Genomic DNA, 24,514 nt, shown 5'->3' with positions numbered 1-24,514 from the left:
TTGGTAAATGTCTTGATTTTGTTCAGATCTGATTTTGTATAGTCTATTTTAGAGATGATTAGCGCTTTGACTGCATTTAATAAAGTTTGTGGGCTGCAATGTAGTTTGTTGCTGGAGAGTGTTTTGATTATATTAAGTCTATTCTGTATTGAAGGAATAAGGGATTTTATGTGCGAGTTCCAGTTGTATTTTTTATTAATTGTGAGTCCGAGAATTTTTAGGGTGTCAACATCTGATATATTGAATCCTGATATAATGGGTTTGCATCTACAGTTATATTTCCTACATATGTGTATGTGCTTGCATGTCTCTACTGAGAGGCTAGCACCTGAGTAGTAACACCAGTTTCGAATGTCAGTAAGTATGTTGCTAAAGTTGATATCGAGGTTTTTAGATTTACCAAGAGGGCGAATGATGTTGAAATCGTCAGCGTAGGAGCAGAACGATAGTTCTTTGCGACTTTGGATTATTTCGCATAGTTTATTGTAAGCGATTGTAAAAATAACGACGGATAGTGGTGATCCCTGAGGGATTCCATTATGGAGGTCTAACGTTCTGGAGAAAGCATTCCCTATTTTCACTTTTATTTTCCGGTTTTTCATGAAGTTTTTGATGTAACCTATAATTTTGGGGCCGACTTGCCAGGAAACGAGTTGATTTAAAATTGTATGAATTCCAATTTTGTCAAAAGCTTTGTGGAAGTCGAGAGATAGTATTGAGATATGGTTTTTTCTCTGTAAAGATTTAGTGATCGGATCTACCAAGAGTAGAGCTTCAGATACCGATTTGCCTTTAATGAACCCAAACTGATTTTTATTCAATAGTTTGTTGCTAGTTAAAAGCCACCAAAGCCTATTGGCTATCATTTTATCGAGAACTTTAGCAAAGCAAAAGTTTAGTGAAATGGGACGGTACGAATTTAGAGATGTTTTGTCAGAGTTTGGTTTAGCAATTGGGATAACAATACTCAGTTTATAGTTTTGCGGTATGTCACTCTGAAAGATTTTATTATATAATTGTAGTAGTCTATGTTTTACAATACTGGAGGAATTTTTAATCATGTCGTATGTAATCCTGTTACTCCCTGGAGTTTTGCCTTTTAGTTTGTTAAGAGCCGCGTGGAGTTTTAAAATTGAGAATTCTTCTTCAATAAGTGTTTCATTTTTGTCTATCGGATGAGTTAAAGGATAAAGATTGTTTAGTGTGGAGTTTTTATTTGCAAGAAAGCTACTATCGAAGTTACAGTCATCCGAGTTTTTAGACCAGAGGGCGCAAAATTCGTTTGCTATATCTCTTTTCTCTATAATGGGCTGATTGTTTTGATTAATTGGTAGAATGCAGTGGATGGGTATAGAGGTTTTTAGGCCACAAAATCTTCTGATGTTATTCCAAATAATCTTAGGGTTGGAAGTTGGTTGTATATCTGATGTAAAGTCGTGCATAGCTGCATTTTTGGCTAATTTTAATTCTCTTTTGAAGAGTGAATTGGCTTTTTTGTAGTTAATTAAGTTTTCAATTGTAATATTGTTTTTTAATTTGTGCCATAGTTTTTGTTTTGATTTACGAAGAAGGGCTAGCTTAGGGTTCCACCATGGGACATTGTGTCCAGAATTAGTAACCAAGGATTGGGGAATAGATTCATTGGCGCTTTGTAAAATTATTTTTTTTAAGTTTGCTGCTTCTTGGTTTATATTTGAACTGGGTTGAAGCTTTGGATTTAATGTTGCTGTTAATTTCTCGAACTTGTCCCAGTTGGCATATTGTTGTAGGAATTTTCGTTTTGTGTGCGACTCCGTGTTTTGGTTGGTGGTTGTTTGAAACAAAGAAGTGATAATGGGAAAGTGATCACTGCTATGGAGGTCTTGGTCAATTTTCCAGTTTGCATAAGGAGCAAGGTTAGGAAAGCAGAGTGAAATGTCAATATGGGTAAAGGTGTTGTGAGTACTGAAGTGAGTGGCAGAGCCATCGTTCAGAACTACTAGACCGGAAGTATCAATGCTCTTGTTAATAGTGTTCCCTTTTTTGTTGCAATTGTTCGAGCCCCATTTAGAATGCCAGGCATTGAAATCACCTAAGATAAGGTTGTTGGGATTGGTGGGCAGTTCATTCAACAAGTTGTTAAAATTGAAGTTTACTTGAGGTGGTATATATGCTGAGGTGATTGTGAATGATTGTCGTTATTTTGATTGTGATTGTGAATGATTGTATGAATGATTGTCGTTCTTGTTATTTTGGTGGAAACAATATCAAAAATAGGACTTGTAGAAGTATTATAGAAGTGTATTGATTTGTGTATTAGGAGAGAGACTTCACCATATCTTGAGGAGTGGCTGTTATATTGAATTGGGATGTAATTAATTGGGGTGGGGATATAAGTGGATGTTTGTATGTGGGTTTCTTGTAATGCTATTATTTTTGGATTATATTTTTTTATAAGAATTTGTAATTCTCTATAGTTATTCATGTAACCTTTTATGTTCCATTGTAGTACCTTAAGTGTCATTTTTATATCTAGATTTAGTGACCATTTAGATTTAACGATTAGTCTTTATTCAATTCAGCAATATTTTTAAACTTAGATCTTGTTATAATAGTGTTAGATTTTTCTTTGGTAATTAGATTTCTTTTGGTTCTTTTGCTTATGTTTCTAGGGAGAACATTTACTTTACTAACTGTCCTATCCTTATGATATTTTCGTCGCTTAAGTCTGTTACCATATTTTCATCTTCCTTGCCGTCATATTCTATAATGGGTCTGTCGGAGTCTTTTACTGTCGGTGGGAGATGGGAGGTTGATGCTGATGTCGAAGGGGTATTCTGTGATAATCGATGAGGATTTGGTATGTTGTTTTGCGTTGAGCTTGCTACAGATGCATAAAGGGATCCGTCATGCTGGTTTCTCTTCCTGTAGATGGACCAGGCCGATTTGGTGTCTACTTTTTGGAGGGTTTTGATGGCTTGTACTTCTTTATGGGTAAGAAAAACTGGGCAGTTTCTGTCTCTGGGATGGTGTTTATTGTCCGGCATATTTTTTTTCGGTGCAGTTGATGCAGCACGTTCCACGCTCGCATTTTTCTCCCTTTATGATGTCAATATGGGCAGGTTGGCTGCATATAAAGCAGGTCTCTGTATTTTTGCAGAATTTTTGGAGGTGACCTAGACGTAAGCAGCTGTTACATCGGATTGGGGCTGGTATATAAGGGCGAACTTGAACTCTTTCGTATCCTATATACAGTGGCGAGCAAAATTGAGTGTATGTTCACGACTCAGACTTTCGTCACCCATAAATTCATATTCACACAACCAATTTTAAAAATTTTTTTTGTTTTCTATTAATTATTTAATTTTAATAAATTCTAAGCAAAAATAATGATGATAAAGATGAATTCGAGGAGACATAAATTAAAAACGAAAAAAACCCACATAAACTCAATTTTGCACGTTTCAATTTCAGTTTTAATTTCCAAAATAATATTAATATTTTGTCCAAAGAAATTTATTTGAGATGACTTCCTGTACGCGGCCAGGCATGTTATCTACCAAAATTTCTCATATATCTTTAGGAAAGCGTATCCATTCAGCTACAACACGCTCCCATAGGTTGCCCCTGGTTGATGGACCTGTTTCGTACTGCCTGAGCCGTCTTTTCATGATTGACCAAAGATTTTCAATCGGATTGAGGTCGGGACTTTGTTCCGGGGTTTCATTTAATTTCTAAGGTTCCCTTCCAAGCCATTCCTTAACAATTTTCGAAGAGTGCTTCGGATCCCTATCTTATTGAAAACCCATTTCTTTTTCGGAATAAGCACATTATTCAATAAAAAATTTCTGAAATGAGAAGGAACAAGCTCCTAACACTAAAGGATGCTTATTTGGCTATCACCAAGAATGTTAGCGAATGGACTTAGTGTTAGTGTTATTAGTCCAGTTTCGGTTGGCTCTCCTATAAGGGTCTTCATAATTTTCTTAACTGCGGTCACTTTTTGGCTTTTTAGGTTTTCGAGGATCTCTTCTTCTTCAATACCTCGCAGGTCGTTGGAGTATTTATACCCTTTGAGTAGTTTAGCGTTCGGTGTTCTGAGACTGATACGGGTATGTGGAGTATGTTCGTGAGTTTGAAAAGTTTTTCAGCTTGATTAATGTCTTTTGTTTGTAGGAGAAGGTTTCCGTCGCGTAACTTCTTACAGCTGACAACTACACCCCCGCATGTTATATCAATGACTTTTTTAATATTAAAGGGGGAGACTCCTGCAAAGGATGTCCCATCGGTTCTTGATATTATGAGGAATTTGCTGGTTGGTGAAGGTTTTTCCTTCCAAATGTCTGGTGGAACACGCATGATTATTTGGGTTTTAAGTTTTTTATATTAGCTATAAGCTTGTCACAACAGGTGCACTAACTGATAAGAGATCTATATATAGAACTGTGTGTATGTTTGTTTTAGTGTTTGTCATTTATACTTGACTAGCTTTCTAGTTCGCTTTGGGGGAGAAACACGAGTGATCGGTTCGACTGCCAAACGTAAACTGGAAGGACATATATTTAAAAAAGTACCCTTTTTTATGAGACGAAATTTTGAAACTTTACCCAATGTTTGGTACCACCTACAATTGCGAGGTGGCATTTTCAAGCCTAAAACTCATTAAAAGTCGGTAAAGAAATAAAATATCTGATGTCCATATTGCTGACCTTTTGCGTATAAAGGAGTTTTCTGGACATATTAATATTGATAAAATAATATAATAATTTTAAATTTATTTTTTTTTTTAATGAGCATGTCCGACTTTTTTTATGTCCGTCTGTTTCTTCACAAACTTGTATCTCAGTTTTAAAACTAATGACTTCTTTCCTTTGCACGCATTATATATATAATTTTTTGTTTTGTATAATTTTTTTTTTTGTATACCCTTGCAGAGGGTATTATAATTTTGGTCAAAAGTGTGCAACGCAGTGAAGGAGACATCTCCGACCCTATAAAGTATATATATTCTTGATCAGGATCACCTCCTGAGTTGATATGAGCATGTCCGTCTGTCCGTCTGTCCGTCTGTCCGTCTGTCTGTCCGTCTGTCTGTTTCTACGCGAACTAGTCTCTCAGTTTTAAAGCTATCGTCTTGAAACTTTGCACACACCCTTCTTTCCTTTGCACGCAGTATATAAGTCGGAACGGCTGGGATCGGCCGACTATATCCTATAGCTGCCATATAACTGATTGATCGGAATACCATTTCCGGAATACCAACTTCGGTGTTTTTAGAGTTAGAGAGTTCAAATTTGACATGAGAGCTATTTTTGGCAAAATAATACGACATGCCAAATTTCATAAGGATCGGCTGACTATATCCTATAGCTGTCATATAACTGAACGATCGGAAATGACCCAACTTTCGTGTTTTTCAACTAAGATAGAAAGCTGGAACTTGGTACAGATTATATTCTTGGTCAGTTAATCCGACCTACCAAATTTCATAACGATCGGCCGACTATATCTTATAGCTACCATATAATTGAACGATCGGAAATGGTTTTTGGTAGAAATACCAACTTTAGTACTTTTGAAGATAGATGCTTGAGACTTTTTTTAGATTTTGTATTGTAATAAATTCGATTATATTTTCATATTCCCATAAGGATCGGCCAACTATATCCGATGTTTGCTATATATATCCGGTTTAAACTGCAAGGGTATATAAACTTCGGCTCCGCCCGAAGTTAGCTTTCCTTTCTTGTTTTAAATTGTATTTTGCATATTGTTTTTTATATTAATTTGTTATACCCTTTTATATATTTACAAAATATTTTATAAACAAAATAAACCAACAAAGTTTTTCTCTCAGTGCTCTCAGAGAGCTCTCTGAGAACACCTTGCTCTCTTTGTTTTTGGCTGCCTACGCACACACTCAAAATTTAAACATGAGTTAGTTTTGCCCACCACTGTTCTAGACGGGTAAGTCAATTCGGAATATTGTGATTTATCGAAAAATGTTTATTTAGTACCTATAAAGTTTTAAGAGACACTTTTAATAAAAAGAAAAAAAGTATTCCGATGATCGGACACTTTAAAATGATCAACAGTTTTTTGCAAGCTCTGATATATGTACACCAATTTTAAAATGTCGAAACTCAATGCATTTCTTCCTAAAATTTTTGGAAATAATCCCTATTTGTAATCATCTGATGAATAATAAAATGAACTCTGAGAATGGCTATTATGCGCTACAGAAAATACTAGAACGAGTCTGGTAACTGATCCAGTGAGATCGTTAGTCTTAAGCAAGAGGCGAATCAGAATAGACGCAGAAACGCAGACGTAGAATAGAATCAGAAAGTTAAGACCTATTCAATTAATTCATTAAATTTTTTTCCACAATTTTGGACGTTTCTTTCGTGTTGCTTCTCGCAAACGGCGCACAACTTCCAGATAATACGGTTTTTTGCCTCTACGACCATATGGTAAGAACTCCTGATGCACCACGACATGGTAATCGAAGATTTAAACTTTGAAATTTGATCGAACTTGGCGTGCTTTTTTTGGTCTCACCTGGGCTCTTCCATTGGCACGATTGGGCTTTGGTTTCGATATCATAACCATATGCCCATGATTCGTCACCAGTTATAACCCTTATGAGTAAATCTGGGTCGTCGTTAACGTCATTCAACATCTTTTGAGCGATGCTCATGCGACGATTCTTTTGGTCAAAATTTAGCAATTTCGGAACAAACTTCGCTGACAGACGACTCATGCCCAAAACGTTTGAACAAATTTCATGGCACGAGCCAAACGATATATAAACATCTTTAGCAACTTCTTGCAAACAATTTTCTTCACTGCTTAAACATTTACACGTGCTTGGGCATCCAGAGCGAGGCCTGTCATTGGCATCTTCTTGGCCATCTTGGAAGAGTTTGTACCATATGTAAAACTTTTTTTTTACTCAGAACAGATTTACCGTATGCCACTATTAAAATTTCAAGTATTTCGGAGAAATTATTTTTATTTTTTACACAAAATTTGATGCAAATCCTTTGATCCATGTTTTTCGATAGCAAAAAATCGCCGAGCACGCAAAACAACTTGTAACCTTTACGCCCCTCACAACCAAACAAAAAAGGGGATTCAATTGAAACTTAGAACAGATGTTAGGGAAGAGTGTACCAACGTAACAAAACAAAAAAAACGATTATCGAAAATTTTTTGCCCGCGAAATTCGAAAAGTCACTTTACTTTTTTAAACACACCTCCTATGTAAGCTCACTATATCTTATATGTATATCGACACATTAAATAAACCTGCGAGACCACTCGAAAAGACATCACTTATTAGTTCAGAAGTGGAATACTCTTGTGTTGGGTTTGGGCAAATCGGAGATATAGTCAGAAAACTTGCCAGAAGGAGTAGAATAGTCGGCATTAAAGGTTGGTAATGGGAAGCAGTCCAAGAGATTACTAGTTACTTGCGCGTGACAGACGGATTTAATGTTAAGAAAAACCAGACAGTATGCATACAATGAGTTTGTGTGTATAACGGGCGTCGTGGTGAACTTTGAAAGCGTGGTGAAAGCATCTCTTTTGTTAAGAGATCGAGATCTTGCAGATGCGAATGGATGATTAAAAAGGATGTAAAAAATGTGGTCCTCTTTGCATTAAATCGTTGAGTTGTTTTCATTATTTATTTATTTATTTATTCGCCAACAGACAAATCGGTAAGATATTAAATTTTTTTTTTTTGCCATTTTTTTTATTTTTTAAATTGAGTGCATAATATTTGAAGAATATTGTGTCAAAATTTCAAGTCAATTAAAGCAAAATTGACGAAGTTATTAGTTATTGACGAAGTTGCTTTTAAACGTTATACACTGGATTTTTTTGTGTTTAAAACTTTAAAGCGTTTTTCCCACAACTCACGTTTTCAAAGTCGGTGCCCCTCATAACTTTAAAACTACTGCACCGATCCTTTTGAAATTTTAAACACTATTTCTGTACATATTTTACGAGGTAACGCTGTCGAGTTTTTTTTTCATAATTGTTCATAATTTCGATTTCGCAATGACAAATTAACCGATTTTTTGATTACAAATGATCCAGCACCGAGTTATGAGGGCACTTTTCCCTATAAAGTATATATATTCTTGATCAGGATCACCTCCTGAGTTGATATGAGCATGTCCGTCTGTCCGTCTGTCGTCTGTCCGTTTCTACGCGAACTAGTCTCTTAGTTTTGAAGCTATCGTCTTGAAACTTTGCACACACCCTTCTTTCCTTTGCACACAGTATATAAGTCGGAACGGCTGGGATCGGCCGACTATATCCTATAGCTGCCATATAACTGATTGATCGGAAAAGGTATAACTTTTGTGTTTTTAGAGTTAGAGAGTTGACACGAGAGCTGTTTTTGACACGAGAGCTATTTTTGGCAAACTATTACGACATGCCAAATTTCATAAGGATCGGTCGACTATATCTTATAGCTGCCATATAACTGAACGATCGGAAATGACCCAACTTTCGTGTTTTTGAAGATAGAAAGCTGAAATACAGATTCTATTTTTGGCCAGTTAATCCAACCTACCAAATTTCATTAGGATCGGCCGACTATATCCTATAGCTGCCATATAACTGAACGATCGGAAATGGTACTTGGTAGAAATATCAACTTTCGTATTTTTGAAGATAGAAGTTTGGGACTTTTTTTTAGATTTTTTATTTTAGTTAATTAGTTTTAATATGATGTAATCATAAGGATCGGCCAACTATATCCGATGTTTGCGATATATATCCGGTTTTAACTGCAAGGGTATATAAGCTTCGGCTCCGCCCGAAGTTAGCTTTCCTTTCTTGTTAAATATTTTTTTGTAAAAATTTGATAAAACATTCTTCTAATGTCATACTTTAATATACCGTTGGTTGAATAAATAAATTTTATCTGTGTCTTCAGGAAAAAAATCACAAAAACATGGCTTTTTTCGCATGATTTGACCTTACCCTCCCCTTAATTTTATAACGAACATTTTATGACACTGCCCCACGTTGGGCGCCAGTTAATATTCTTCCGAAAACTTTTTGAAGCAAAATATATATTTATATTTTCAATATTATTTGGTATTATATGGTGTCAAGATTAATCATAACTTTTATTTCCGTCACCGATCTCGGCTCGGGTCAAAATATGACTCACTGCCAAATCTTAAATCTGATCGAAAGAACCAATAGCTTTTCTCGAACTTCAAGGAGTTTCTATTTGTTTAAAATATAAGCTCATGATGTAAGTGTCGCATCCTATTGTGAAATTCCATTATGCTGACCAATGCAGTTTATTTGGGGCTTGGAATAGGGAGGGCGCCATTGTTGGGGAAGGCGCAGTTACTAGGGAAGGCGCAATTAATTGAGCTTTGAACGAAAGCTGATGTTTACTTTAAGGGGTTACGCCACCCTGAAATTTTCGAAAAATCGATTTTTTAGTTTTTACTTAATTTAAAAGACTATATTCTTACGCGATTTTAAGACGTCCCCGAAGAAAATATCTTGATAATTATGGAAGTTGTGTTCATTTGAAGTCGGCGCGGCAGGAGGGCACCTAAAACACTTCTTTTTCTTCTTTTGCGTTTTTCTCGAAACCACTTTTTTGAAAAAATTGAAAATTGAAACACATCTTCTTACATTGATTTTCCATAAAGTAACGTAGGATTTTTTCGATTCAATGAATAGAAATTTTTTATGCAATTTTTAGTACAAAATTTTGTGCCCAAAAAATTGAGTCAATTTTTGAAGTGCTCTCATTTGCGTAATTTTTTTTTTTCTTAAACGGCTACGTCACTCTGTTCCAAATTTATCACTTTTAAAAAAAATTTTGTTTACTTGTTTTAGATGAAAATTGACCATGAATCATGCCCACCATCAAGGAGCACTCCGGAAAAACCGATGATCGCCGATGTTCATATCTCCGCCATTTTGCATTAAAAACAAGTTTTTTTTTAAATTTATAAAGCTCATTACTTGTATTGAATAGAAATAAAAGTGGAAAAATCCTATCTCAACTAGTTTAGTCACAAAAAACTCCTGAAAAACCGTCTCGTTTCCACGCGGTCAGGGTATCGTAACCCCTTAAGTTTGATTTGTTTATTTCGGTTGGGGATCCAAGAGCGGACCTCAAAGCCAAAGGCATACCCAATGACAAAGGCGAAGATTGAATTTGGAAAATTGTTTATAAATGCCATAGGAGGCCTGGTTTCATGGGTTGGGTAACTTTTAGATGCAGCTCTGATAAGCAAGCCGTTCAAGAAAGTAAAGAGCCGAAACTACATCCTGGACTTCAAAGTCTGGGCAGCGGAATGGGGTTCAAATAATGCCAAAGGTCGCACGCTACTTTTTTAGATATCTTTTTGTAATTAATTGATTTTATCATGATATTCTCATAAGGATCGGCCAACTATATCCGATTTTAGCGCTATATACCCGGTTTTAGCTTCAAGGGTATGTATATCGACTTCGGCTCTGTCCGAAGTTAGCTTAGCTTTCATGTTTATTTGAAAGCATTGTATTAGAATAAAAAAATTAAAAACAAGAAAGGAAAGCTAACTTTGGGCGGAACCGAAGTTGATCTACCCTTGCAGTTATAATCGGATATATATCGCAAACACCGGATATAGTTGACCGATCAATATGAGAATATCATAATAAAACCAATTTATTACAATACCAAATCTGAAAAAAAATCCCAAGCTTCTATCTTCAAAAATACCAGAGTTGTTAATTTTACCAAATACCATTTCCAATTGTTCTGTTATAAGGCTATCCGATATTAGGCCGATCGTTATGAAATTTGGTAGGTCGTCTCTTTTTTTTTTTTTTTTTCTTGAACGTTGCTTTTATTTCTTGAATCTTCTATTTGCGAGACTAACAAGAGGTGTATCAAATCTTATATTTTTAACGTAACTAACAGTCATATTGACTGATACGGAGTTAGACGCCCCTAAAAATCAATTGCTGGGTTGGGAGGTCGTTGCGTCTAAGGCGGGATACGCTAGAAACCCGAGTCAATCCCCGAGCGAGAAAATTTGGGTGCGAAGACAGTTTTTCTTTGTATGACTCTTTTTGCTTCTGGATTACGTCTTTCACTGCGAGGATGCCCAGATCCCGGTGGATGTTTTCGTTGCGAACATACCAAGGTGCCTCTGTGAAAAATCTCAAGATTTTTGATTGTGCACCTGTATGATGTCTATGTTGCTGCTGCTCGCGTTCCCCCACAGCTGGGAGCCATACGTCCAGATTGGCTTTAGGACTGAATTGTACAGTAGTAACTTGTAGTCCAGGCACAGTGGCGATCGTGAGTTTATGATCCAGTGGAGGCTGCTGGCTTTCAGTTTTAGGTGCATCTTTTTGCATTCGATGTGCTTACGCCAGGTAAGTCGTCTATCAAGGTGAACGCCAAGGTACGTTACGTCGTTAGCTTGAGGGACCTGCTTACCGTTTAGTAAAAGCGGAGGACATGTTAGTCTATTAAGAGTAAACGTTATATGTTTACACTTTTGTTTGTTTATTTTAATGCGCCCGTCGGACAGCCACCTTTCCACTATTGTGAGATGATTAGACAGTTGGTTGCCTGCGTTGGGCATCTGGAGCGACTAAGGATAGCGGCATCATGGCGAACGTTGACGTTGTTAGCTGTGCGCTCGTAGGAATATCCGCAGTATACAAAACGTATAGACACGGGCCGAGTGCGCTTCCTTGTGGAACTCCAGTTTCGATGGTGTAGTCGCCCGAAGTATCTGCGTTGCATCTCACTGAGAATACCCTATTGCTGAGGTATGATTCCAGTATCTTGTGGGTGTATGTTGGTAAATATGTTTTAATTTTCTGCATGAGTCCGATGAGCCAAACTCGGTCGAAAGCTTGAGATACGTCGAGGAAAATAGCGCTGCAGTATTCTCGCTGTTCGAAGGCTGAGCGTATTTCGGATGTTAATCTGATCACTTGTTCGATGGTTCCATGGTTTTTTCGGAAGCCAAATTGGTGTGCCGGGATAATATTGCACACTTCCATGTGTGGTATTATGCAAGTTAACAACCATTTTTCAAACAATTTAGACAAACAAGATAGAAGGCTTATTGGTCTGTATGATGACGGAATTGTGTGGTCTTTTCTAGGCTTCGGTATCATTATAATGATGGATTTCTTCCACTTTTTGGGAAATAGCCAAGATTAATGATTCCATTAAATAGTTTGTAGACGACCTCTATAGCGCATTTCGGAAGTTCGATCAGCATCTTTGGGGTCAATAGGTCACCACCGGGAGCCTTTTTTGGTTTTAGCCCTCTTATGACTTTTTCGATTTCGTTCGGCCGGAATGAAGGTGCGGCTGGCGGAGGGGAGGACTCTGGCTGAATTACTGGCAGGAGGAATGAATTTGAGGCTGGGTTTGGCTGGAAGACACTTTGGAGATGTGTGGCGAATGTTTCAGGTTGGTCTTCGTCGCTGCGAGCCCAGCATCCCGAAGAGTTTCTTATCGGGCTGGTCGTTTCCATTGGGGCGCTAAGATTTGGGTGGGCCCTCCACAGGGGGTACTTTGTGCTTGTTGGCGAGAGATTCTGGATGTACCTCAGCTGTGCATTTTCTTCCTGTTGGTGAAGGGCCTGGTCGAGTGATCGGGTTGCTTCCTTAAGGCGTTGTTTTGAAGCTGGTATTCTGCTGTTTTGCCAATCACGACGCGTGCGCCTCTTTTCTCGCACGAGCTGTTCGTTTTGCTGATTAGATTTGAAGTGTTTGTTTCTGTCTACGTCTTTCCCATGAGGAGTAGAGATTTTAGCTGCCGCAAAGAACACTTCTTCCAGGGCGCTCGTAGTGTAGTCGATGTCCGATTCCATGTTAAATTCCGAGGCGAGTTCTATGTGGGCACTCACGTACTTTTTGTATTTAAGCCAGTTCGTTTTTGGCGTCGTCAGGCTGAAGGGGTGGTCTGTTATTTCTGGGCTTTGAAGAAGCGTTAGAAGCACAGGCGAGTGGTCTGATGATAAGTCCGAGACTGCTTTGGCACTTATTCGATTGCGAGGTATGTTTTTTGTCACTGCAAAATCAATAAGGTCTGGGAGCTTTCGTGAGTCTGTTGGCCAGTATGTGGGACTTCCAGGGGAAACTTAGTCCAGTTTATTTTTCACATTTATAATTGCATTGTACAATTATCTTCCTTTGGGAGTCACTAGACGTGATCCCCAGTGCGAATGTTTGGCGTTGTAGTCTCCTGTGGCTATAAAACGATCCCCAAGTGAACTGTAGAAGTCCATAAATTGTCCTTCCGAGATTGAGAAACGAGGAGGGCAGTAAACGGCAGCGATTGAAAGGATTCAAACCTTTTGTGAAAATGGTGTTTAATGCGTTCTCTGATTAGAACTCAAGTTCCGCCGTGGGCTTTCCCATCTGGATGATCTGTGCGGTAGATTGTGTAGCCTCTTATATGAAAGTTGTATTTGCTTGTAAGATGCGTTTCCACCAGTAGCATAACGTCAATATGGTTTTCGGTCAAGAATTGTGACAATTCTAGTTTATGCCGTGAGACACCATTGGCGTTCTTCATTGCATAGATTATTTAGACTGTTGTGCTACGAGCAGCTGTATCACCATGTTCTGGTTTTGAACAAGCGTTTGCATGGTCGTTTTCATGAATGACATAAGCTCCATCATACTTTGTTAGAGGGTAAGCATTATAGTTTCCGTTTTGCTGTGTGGCTGCTCTGGGGCCTGTTGAGCGCTTTGAGAGTTAGGCTGAATTGGAATTTCCCTTCCAGATCGTAGAGCATCGACGTAGGAGAAGCCGTTGGAGTTGTTTAGTGGACCGAATGAGGATCTCGCAGCTTTGGCGAAGAAGACGTCTGGCGTAGTTTTTGACGCAATGTACGCATTCTGTGGATTTTGGTTGCGCGTTGCGGTCGCTTGACGCATGCGACTTTTTAACTCCTTATACAGCATACATCCTCTATAGTTTGCCGTATGGCTGCTTCCGCAGTTTCCACATTTCTTCACGGTACTGTCCTTGTTTGTAGTGCAGCAAGCGGACTTGTGGGCATCCCCACAGACTACACAGACAGCCCGAAATGTGCAGTAAGACCTTGTGTGTCCATACTCTTGACAATTAGTGCATTGCACTGGACCGTTGCGTTTATGTGGCTCTGCAACAGTGATTTACCGATGAAACAGATATTGCAGGTTGTAGATTGGGTGGACTTCGTTCTTCTTCAGCGACCTGCTTTTGGGCTCGAGCTCGACCTTGAAGAGGGGTTGTGGCTTTTTATCTTTATTTAGAATGTTAATAACATTCTTGGCGGCGAAGCCCTTTTCTTTAAGGGCGGTTTTTATTTCCGCATCAAGTAACATCAGGTTCTATTCCCTTTACTACCACTTGTAGGCCCTTACTGCTTTTCAGCTGGTACGTGTAATAGTTTTTCTGTAAAGTGTCCAGATATTTGGATACGATTCGGAAGTGCTCTTCAGTCTTGGTTTGCACCTTTATTTCATGGATGTTCCCTTTTATAAGCGGAACAACATGAAAGTTGTCACCGTTCCCAATCAACGACGCAATTTTGTTGATCAGGGCACTCGAGCTGTTCTCCCTAATATAGATTGGAGGGGGCTTGGGTTTTTTTGTGGTGTCTTGGGCTGGTTGGTTTTCCTCAACCTCCTCCAGTAGGGCAAATCGGTTAGTAGTGGATCTGTCTGGTTCTTTATCGAACTTAAGGACAAAGTTAATTTTTGTTTTATTTCCTGCCGGATTACTCTGCGGGCTAAGCTTGAGCTTAATTTGGATGTAGGTATCCATACCAGTCTGTGTGGCCGTGGCCGCTTTGGCACTTTCCGAAGTTGTTGTTTTTGTACTCGCTGTAGTCGTTGACGTCGCGGTACTTTGTGCAGTGGTTTTTGCTGTGATTGCAGAAATTGTAGCACTGCTAGTTGTTGTTGGGAAACTTGTTTCCGATATTGAAGGGGGGGTTTTACAATGCAAACTCCATGACGCGGGAGTCGGAGTGAGCAGAGCGGGTGAGCAAGACCGTGCCCTTTGGGTTTCGGCGGTCAGTAAAGCCGGGTTGCTCTTAATCGCCGATTTTTCCCCTTCGGTATCGCGGGTTGAAAAGTAAGGGTGAAAAGTTCTTTGGTTCACTGAACTTCTACGCTCCTTCTTTTGATCGTTGCTCAATGAGCTCATTGCGTGGCACTTATTTTTTTTTAAACAATGCACTAGTTTTGGTTTAGCACATCACAACTGTTATGAAAAGCTTGTCTTTTGCTCTTAATAAATTGTAGTCTTTTCGCTTATATTGGGTTACCCCAGTTTTTTGATTAGCTGTATTATGGTGCAGTTTTCCCGGAGCTCGGACAAAGCACGTCCGCTCAGTTCGGTAGTTCGATTGACCATAGGTCGGGTTAACTGACCAAAAAAAAATCTTTACGCGAAAGTTTCGTCATTTCCAATTATTGCGTTATTATTGAGTCTTTCAAAAAAAAGCATTCATACAAAATCCGAACACCAGCATTTCTGATGAATCAGTTATATGGCAGCTGTAAGATATAATCGGCCGTTTTTACTTATATACTGTGTGCAAAGGAAAGAAGGGTGTGGGAAAAGTTTGAAGTCGATAGTTTTAAAACTGAGAGACTAGTTTGCGCAGAAACAGACAGACGGACATGCTTATATCAACCTAGGAGTTGATCCTGATCAAGAATATGTATGTACCTTATAGGGTCGGAGATGTCTTCTTCTCTTGCGTTGCACACTTTTGTCCAAAACTTTAATACCCTCTGATTAGCTTAGATTAGTTTATACTTGGGAGTAGGAAAGGTAGGAAGACCTGGGAGCCCCGCGTGGAGTGTCGTCCATTGAGATCTGTCGTTTTATACTCGGCGGACCTGGGGCAGGTCGTTGGCTCTCCGCAACCGGCTACCGCGTTTGCTAGACCAGAGCTAGGCATCCTAGGAGGTATCTTACTCCCTTGGTCGTTCGGAACGAATGATCACAAATTTATATATTATGTGGTCATTGCTATTTTGCGAGTGTATTATAATCAAAGCAAGAGTGACTGTGCGCCAAAGGGAGGATAGAAAGCTCGGTAGATACATTGCTTCGAATAAGCTTGCCCGTGGCTGAGCGGCCAAGTCACCTTAATTTTTTTTACTTGGTCTTTCAAAATTGAGGGAATGGCTCGTGCACCAATTAGTCCACCAGCTAGGATTTCTGCAAGGGACGCTCGGGAAACAAGTGAAAAATAAAATAGAAAAGTCAGAAATATTACTAGGAATAATTACTTAGAAAATTTAAAATATATTTTTTTAAATTCGATATGAACTGATATGAAAGGGTAGGGACCATTGTAGGTTGAACAAAAAACCCTGAAAGGGGTCGTGTTTTGCATGTTTACCTGTTAGTAAATGCTGGCTATCTACATCACCATTGATGGGGTTATGTAAAAAAACAGCACCCAGCATTATCCTACGATTAGTTAAGGTTGCTAAGTTTATCAGTAAAAGTCTGCTACTCTAAGAGGGTAGATGAAGATTTGCATCCCAAATAAGTGTGAAAATGTTAAGAAATTCTTTTGCACGGATTCTATGCGGTCTTGATGGGCTCCATATTGGGGACTCCAGACTTATCGTACTCCAGTAGCGGACGGACCAAAGAAATTAATAAACTTTTAGTAATGTAGGGGTCGTTCAATTCTTTTGAACCTTCTTTTAATAAAACCAAGGATACTGTTAGCCTTATTAACCATTTATTTATTTATTTATTTAATTTTTGCGGTTTTTCAGAATTTTAGAAATGGCTTGTCAAGACCAGAAGCCTTTCTATTTTGAACTTCTTTACGGTGTTCACAGTCTCTGAAAGTGTAACAGGTCGAGAAATGTCTCTACTATCTTATCTTATCTGTATCTGGTGGAAGCAGAGTAGGAAGCTTTCGGGGAGGAGGAGAGCCAGGCAGGGGTTATCTGACAACAAGTATGGTGTACAAGTACAAGGTATGTGGTCTGAGTTTAGGTCATGGGTACCCGCAAGGGAAACTTTTCAGGTAAGAGTATTGTTGCAAAGAGCAAAATTAAGGCACAATAATGTCGCAGAAATAATGTCGGGGAAATAAGTTGGCCTCCCAGTAGTCAAAACTTGCATGGGTCTTAGGTTTAAAGCCTTCTTCAGTACTTTACCCTTTCTATCCGCTAAGAAGCTGCCTTATAAGCGGTGTTTTGCCTCAAAATCTCGATCAACATGAAACTTTTTCCCTCCCTGATCCAACAGCTTACAAAAACCTTCAGTAATCTAGGGGAGGGCTGATGTAAGATGAACTGCGGAAAGGTTTTTCTCACCCAGAGAAGTAGGCAAGTCTGTTCGGGCCCTTTGAAGATGCCTCAATCGAATAGGGCAGTGTATACCGATACACATCCGATAAATCTGCAATACCTACTACCTATACCTGCAGCAGGGTTTCTAAAATAAGCATTATATCAATGTCATGGCTTATGAGGAACAGCTGCGACAATAAGCAACGAGACACTCGCGGAGGAGACACTTCCGACAAAAACCGAGTCGCCTAAAAGTCGCCGAAATTCTGCGGGCGTTCCAAATACCAATCTTAAGAGACCTTGTCATTAAAATTATTTATGGAAGTTAAGACGGCAGGCTAGGTCTCTTTTGAGTTCGCCACTACGGTTAATATGTTTGATATAAACTTTAAAATAGCACTCAGTGGGCAGGGGGTGCTCCTTTAAATGCGCCGCTGGAGTTCATCATCATTTATATTAAATTACGACGAATGTAATCAAAACCACAGTAAATAATTGTGACACCAAAATGTATCACTCAAATTTAATTTCGCGCGACGTACACTATCACTATACACTGTGCGTTCAGAAAAATCGATTGCTTTATATGGCACTGATGTGCTAACATTCTGCGTATGCAATTTGTTCACCAAATACTGTTCATTTAATATTTAAACTAAATTATTTATGGAATTTTTAATTATAATAACTAGACTACGTCGTGTCCATCATTGTGTGGTGAAGAGAATTAATATTTTTGAATGACCATTTATTAACCTGAATAAAACGAAGAATTTTTTAATTTAACGTTATAAATATTTATAATTAAGTTGCAGAGGAAATTGGGAGAAAATAGAAATAGAAAATAGAAATAGGACGTTGCCAATTTATGTCGCGAGTGCGAATTCTCTAAAGTCCTTATACTTAAAACTTTTTTTTTAAATTTATATAAGATGTAGTCTGCTGATCCTTATGTTGATGTAATTAGTTGGCCAAAATAGTTGACCGATATAAATTAATTCCTATACGAACGTGCTAAAATTTGGAGCGCGTGGATCCTGAAGACTATAAGAGATAGGAACTTGAACTCATATGGTATACGCGCTGATAAAGAAATCGCTGAGAAGAAGCGCTGAGAACAGAAATCTAGTAGCGGCAGTTCGCTAATGTTTTTGGAAATTTTTTTCATGCCAAACTGTTTTAAAGACGTAACAACATGTTCTAATACAGCCAAATCGGGTAATTTTCAGACCATTTTTTGATTTTTTGGTCTGTTTCCCTACTGTATTGGTTTTCAGGGTGCTGCAGTTATTTTTTTTTTTTTTGCTCAAGCGCAAAAGTATGCAAAAAAAATTTTTTGCAGAGAATTAATACCGTAAAAGTTAAAACTTTCAAATGTTATTAAATTTTGCGTTGCAGAGATGAGTACCTTATATAATATAGTCTTAAAACTTAAACTCGACTATAGCCATCCATTCTTGTTTAAATAGTATTCTGCTACTATATCATACTATTGTGGGCGAAGAGTAAGGTACATTTTCAATTTAAAATTCGCGGGCTTAAGATAGCGGACTAGTTCTTTTTTTTAATGTTGGCAGGTCTTGCGCTTGTGTTTTCAAACGATCAAGAGTGCCTTTGTCGATTTTTAAAATGTCTGAGCGGATAAGTGCCATCAAATTTTAATTGCGGAAAAAAATTCCGACTGCGAAAACGTTGAGGATGTTGCGGAAGGCCTTTGGTAATTTAACCATGTCCCAGAAAAATGTTTATAAAACTCAAGAGACCACTCCGGGGAACGCGTTTCGATTCGATTGAGAAGATAAAAGGGGAATCGACGAGGGCGCTCATGGCTATACCGGAAAGGGACTATTTGGCCTGTTTCGAGGATTTAAAAAAACGTTGGCATAAGTTTATTTTATCGGGTGGGGATTACTTTGAAGGGGACAAAATTGCATCAGGAGATAAAATAAAGAATTTTTATTTTACAAACAAATTCACCTTACATTTTGCCCTCAGTAGTATTGCTTTTTTGATTGATGGCTGGATATTATGGGCTGCTGTTATTGTGGCCTTTACGACCACATCTTCCACATTCAAGTGGGTTATTTAGGTTCAAGTGCCCTTTCAAGAGCAGTGAAAGAGACATCTCCGACCCTATAAAGTATTTAAATTCTTGATCAGGATCACCTCCTAAGTTGAGGTCCGTCTGTCTGTCTAAGCACGCAGTAAATAAGTCGGAACAACCGGGATCGGCCGACTATATCCTATAGCAACCATATAACTGATTGATCGGAAATGGTATAACTTTGGTGTTTTTAGTGTTAGAGAGTTTTACATGAGAGCTATTTTTGACAAAATAATAGGACATGACAAATTTTATAAGTATCGGCTGACTATATCATAAAACTGAACGATCGGAAATGACCCAACTTTCATGTTTTTGAAGATAGAAAGCTGGAACTAAGTACAGATTCTATTTTTGGTCAGTTGATCCGACCTGACAAATTTCATAACGATCTTATAGCTGACATATAAGTAAAAGATCAGATATGGTATTTTGTGAAAATACCAACTTTAGTGTTCTAGAGATAGAAGTTTGGGACTTTTTTAAGATTTTGTTTTGTAATGATTTTGTAATAATGAATTGGTTATCCTTATTCTCATAAGGATCGGCCAACTATATCCGATGTTTGCGATATATGTTTGCGAACTTCGGCTCCGCCCGAAGCTAGCTGTCCTCTCTTGTTTCTTATTGTTTTGGTTTTAGACTTTGAGCGCATTATCTCGGACTGTTTACTAATTTCTTCATCGACTTGGCAGGCATCGATCACCTGAGATGAAGTGTACTTTTTCCAAAAGTTTATTTTTAGCTTCACCCCGGCCTTCTACTTCTTCTTTCATGGCCCCAAAGTCACATTTTTGAATTTGATGACGTAATCTCAACCAGCAATTGGAAAAACTCTCTCCTTCTGTAGGACAGATGTTCCTGAACAAATGCCTCTTAAAACTGGAGTTCTGCTTTGGTAAAAAATATTCGTTTAATTTTTTGACCAGTACATTATATACAGTTGCGGTCAAATTAATAATAGTGCTGGTCGAGCAAAAAGTTTTTCGACTATAATTTCTATATGCTTTGGAAAATCGAATTATTTTACTATTAATACATATTATTTTACATATTACTAACTATTTATACCTGTGCTACTAGAAAATGCAGTTTCATCGCGTATTCCATGCCTTATTATTTTTTATCGCCACTATGTGCTTTGAAGCACCTGGCCAACGCTGTCAAATTAATAGTAGTACCCATTAAAAGTTTGAAATAAATGTCATTTATTTTAATTTTCGTTATGTTTTCGATTTTAACTAATACTTTTGGATGATATTGGAGTATGGATTGGAGTATTTACACTTTTTAGATGCTTCCTTATCATTTGGTCCTGTCAATATAATACGTGCCAAAAATATTTCCTGTCGAGAGACGAAATGTGGAAAGTGGAACGTAAGTTCTTAACGTTATTAGTTAACTTACAGAAATAACAAATGAAAGAAAAATATGAGCTAGGATTAAAAATTCGAGCTCCACTTAAGATATGTCGAGAAGGAGAGTGAACAGTCTAGTGGGGCAGGCCAAATGTCATTCAAGTATGTCTCCTATCGCTTTAAAAACCACTGTACAATTGTTTTAAGTTAAGGAACAGTAGGTTAACTTAGAGAGTAAGTTACCTTAGAGAAAATAATTTAATAGATAAAAAAAAAGACCTGAAAAAGACCTACTCTTACTCACTAAGTTTAGCGCTTCACGTTCGCCATCGAGCATTCGAAATACCTCGTATGAGTATGAGTCTAAAATTGTGTTTTTTTGGCTGTGGGTCCAGTATGATACAAGACATACTGTTAAGAGGAGCCCCAAATACTAAGATCGCTCTCCAATGAATTCCGTTTAGAAACTGATTTTATTCTTTACAATTCTCTTATAAGAAAGATACATGAAAATCTTAAATCTATTTAAAACTATGTTACTTATCAACGCACTGCACGCTAACCTGCTATGCGACCCTTTCTCAAGTGCGATAAGCGCACCACATATTTTTGTGTTATTTATGTTGGGCTACAGGGGATCGGTTTTAGACCATGCTGTTTATCTCATATTTTCATGGGTCCGATCCCTTGAAACTCTATCTTTGGAATTTATGCCTACAATCGTGTTCAATGCTTGAACACATACCTAGTATAATTTTCCCCAAAACCTACATGTAAAACGTATTTCATCAAAATTCATTTGACCGAGTTTTTCATACTATTAGGTTCGGGTGAAGTATACCAGTTTATACCATTTATTGGGTGAAAATCATAATTGTCGTCACCATTACTCAAAAGTTTTAAGCGAAGTGATACTTCTGTATTTTTTTGAGGAAATGACCTTTTTTTGGACATTTTAAAAGTATAAAGAACTGAAGAACCACAAGTTTTTTGGCCAAACAGAGGTTTACCGACAACCGAATCAAGGTTATGAAATCGTTGCCACAGTCACTTAATCGCAACCCAATTGCGATCTGATGGTGTAAAATGAAGAGATTAGATCAACTTTGGGTAATTTTGAAAGGTCCTGAGTCTTAAATACTGGCGAGAGATGCCTAAAATTGTTAGACTCATTGCTAAAACGCTGTGAAGCTGCTATAGCTTACAAAGGTGGTTCAAATAAATACTAAAAAATTAGTTCAATATTACTTTATAATAGAAAGATAGACAGGCGAAGGGACGAACAGACAGACAAGAATTAAATTTTAACCATTTACCACTCCTTTTAGTTCACCTGATATGGTACCGTGCGACTACTTTCGTTTAGGAAAAATGCATTTCCCCATGAAAGAAAATCGTTATACAGACCATGTAGAGGCCATTTAATCGGCCTTTTTCGCCATGCTTTTTGAAAACGTTCAAAACAATGAATTAAAAACCATTTATTCTGTTTTTATACCCTTCCTGGCATCATAGTTAAATTTGCTGTTGTTATGACCGGAGAAGGTCAAATTTATTCGTAAAACGTTTTGACCAAAGAAATTTTAAATTTTTTGATTTTTATAAAAATTAAACTTTAATCTTTTATATTTTAGATCCCCAATGACGAGAACGATTTATTCTATACGCAACCTCTTAGTTGATTTATTTTTGAGTTCAATTAAGAGTTATGTTTGCTTTTGGCGTTAAACTTCCTTATTATACCTTTGCAGAGGGTATTATAATTTTGGTCAAAAGTGTGCAACGCAGAGGAGGAGATATCTCCGACCCTATAAAATATATATATTCTTGATCAGGATCACCTCCTGAGTTGATATGAGCATGTTCGTCTGTCTGTCTGTTTCTACGCGAACTAGTCACTCAGTTTTCAAGCAATCGACTTGAAACTTTACATTTTACAGAGTCGCAGTGCCAATGAATCGAAAGACTTAAATAAACGGTTAATTTATCAACGAGTTTGCCAATCAGTTTTCCTGTGCCACGAAGATTTTAACATTTTTTTACTAATGCGCAAAGTTGAGCACCAATGCCATTCTGAACATGAACAAACCACCGTCACCGATGTAATTGTTATAAATAACTTTATAATTGTCTTCCGAGCGCTTAAACATCTCAACGACTGTATCCACTTTCGTCTTTTAAGCTGAAGCTTCATGAATGGCACTAAAATTATCCTTGTGTATTTAAAACCACTCATCGAATTCTGCATCTTTTAAACTACACAGTGTGTAGTACACACATCTTACAAAAACTATTTTACATCGTAAAAATAGACATCCTTTGAAACTAGTTCTGATGCTCTCAAAATTATATTTATTTCGATGAATAGCATCAAAACTACATGTAGCTCCCCAAACGGCAGACTATAAGGCGAAATATAACAGGTGTCAGGTGTGCCGTTAGGCTGTTTTTGACCAACCGGACGCCCCTCCCTTTCAACCTGTGTATCTGAATGTATTTTCACCGGATCATTTAAAATTCTTGTGAACACATTTCTAAATACATATACTTTAAGAAAATTTATATATACCTATATAATACATATACATTAAAATTTTACGGCGGAAGGTTGGGCAGCAGGCATAATTTGTTTACTTCGCGCCTTGTAGCTCCCTAAATTGTCCTTAGAAGTGGCTCGGCACACTTCATAATCTCCAACCACCAGCACAGTTACTCTTGCAAGAGGCCACTTTATTGGGGAGACGTTCTCCTCCTTTATCAGTTCGATATCATCCCCGAAAATGGTTTGATCAGAGGTGCGCCATTTACAACGTTGCTGCAGCAAAGTCAGGTACTCTTCATTTTAACTAGCTCAGCAACGTTTCTGAAGGAAAAGAACACGATACCAAGCAACCAATCGATTTAAATTAAGCCTTAAAATGTCTGGCACGCTGAAGGTGGAAGAGGGCCCTGGAGTTAGGACGTCAAGATCAGCTGGGTTCTTCGAGATAGCGATGAGCGGCCTAGAATTAATAACCGCAGTAATGTGATATACCAGAGTATGTTGCTCATACCTTTAATATATTTTACAGCAGCTTCCATTAAGCCCAATAGCATGGAGAGCGGATAGGGATAAATCGCCACTTATAGATTCCGGAAGGCAGAAACTGCTTTCTGATGCTCAAAGGTGAGGAAAACTAACATTTTTTCCCGTAACTGATTCTTTGCTCCAAAGAAGTTTGTGGCATTGTTTGACGATATAGAAAGAAACCATATACCGGATAGTAACCAACGTCCTAAGGGCATGAATCCCTCATCAACTCAAAGTGCACGTGCTTCGTTTTAAAACCAACAAACACGCTTACGTAACATTTTATGGGGACCTTAGTACGCACCTCAGATTTATAAAAGAAAGAACCGCACAAATCCATACCTTTTTTTTTTAGTCATTTCTTCAATCCTTATTAAGAAAAACTTAAATCTAAAAATTATTCCTGCGGCAATGCCGCTTGGCTTCGCAGGGCCAGGATTGGCGTGCGTTAACGTCCAACTACGAATGATGAGTTTACCTCCCTGTGTCTTCTCCGAGCCATTTCTCAAGGTCGGGGTCCAATTGGTGGTTCCAGCGTCCCTTAGGCGACTCGCCCAACGTCGTTGACACATCTGGGTACTCGTTGCTCTCGAGCTCACTTTTAGCCGACGGCGTGTCGCCTCCGGAGTTTGCCCGCTCAGCGCTATTAGTGCCTGGTATAGATCTTGT

The 24,514-nt window shown here is 38.1% G+C and overlaps 1 protein-coding gene across 7 annotated transcripts in view; it reads left to right on the top strand.

Moving 5' to 3' along the window:
• Graf (GTPase regulator associated with FAK) overlaps positions 1 to 24,514 on the top strand; it is a 379,470-nt gene that overhangs the window by 215,770 nt on the left and 139,186 nt on the right. Inside the window, exon 7 of one of the 7 annotated variants that reach the window (XM_043211298.2) lies at positions 9,865 to 9,890. The exons of the other annotated variants lie outside the window; for them this stretch is intronic. Coding sequence (XP_043067233.1) covers positions 9,865 to 9,875 — 11 coding nt within the window. The 3' untranslated portion in view covers positions 9,876 to 9,890. Of the gene's footprint in view, positions 1 to 9,864; positions 9,891 to 24,514 lie in introns of those variants that run through there. 7 annotated transcript variants of the gene reach the window in all.

Source organism: Drosophila bipectinata, chromosome XR (assembly GCF_030179905.1).
Source record: "Drosophila bipectinata strain 14024-0381.07 chromosome XR, DbipHiC1v2, whole genome shotgun sequence".
NCBI lineage: Eukaryota > Metazoa > Arthropoda > Insecta > Diptera > Drosophilidae > Drosophila > Drosophila bipectinata.
This window is presented reverse-complemented; position numbering and strand designations above follow the sequence as displayed.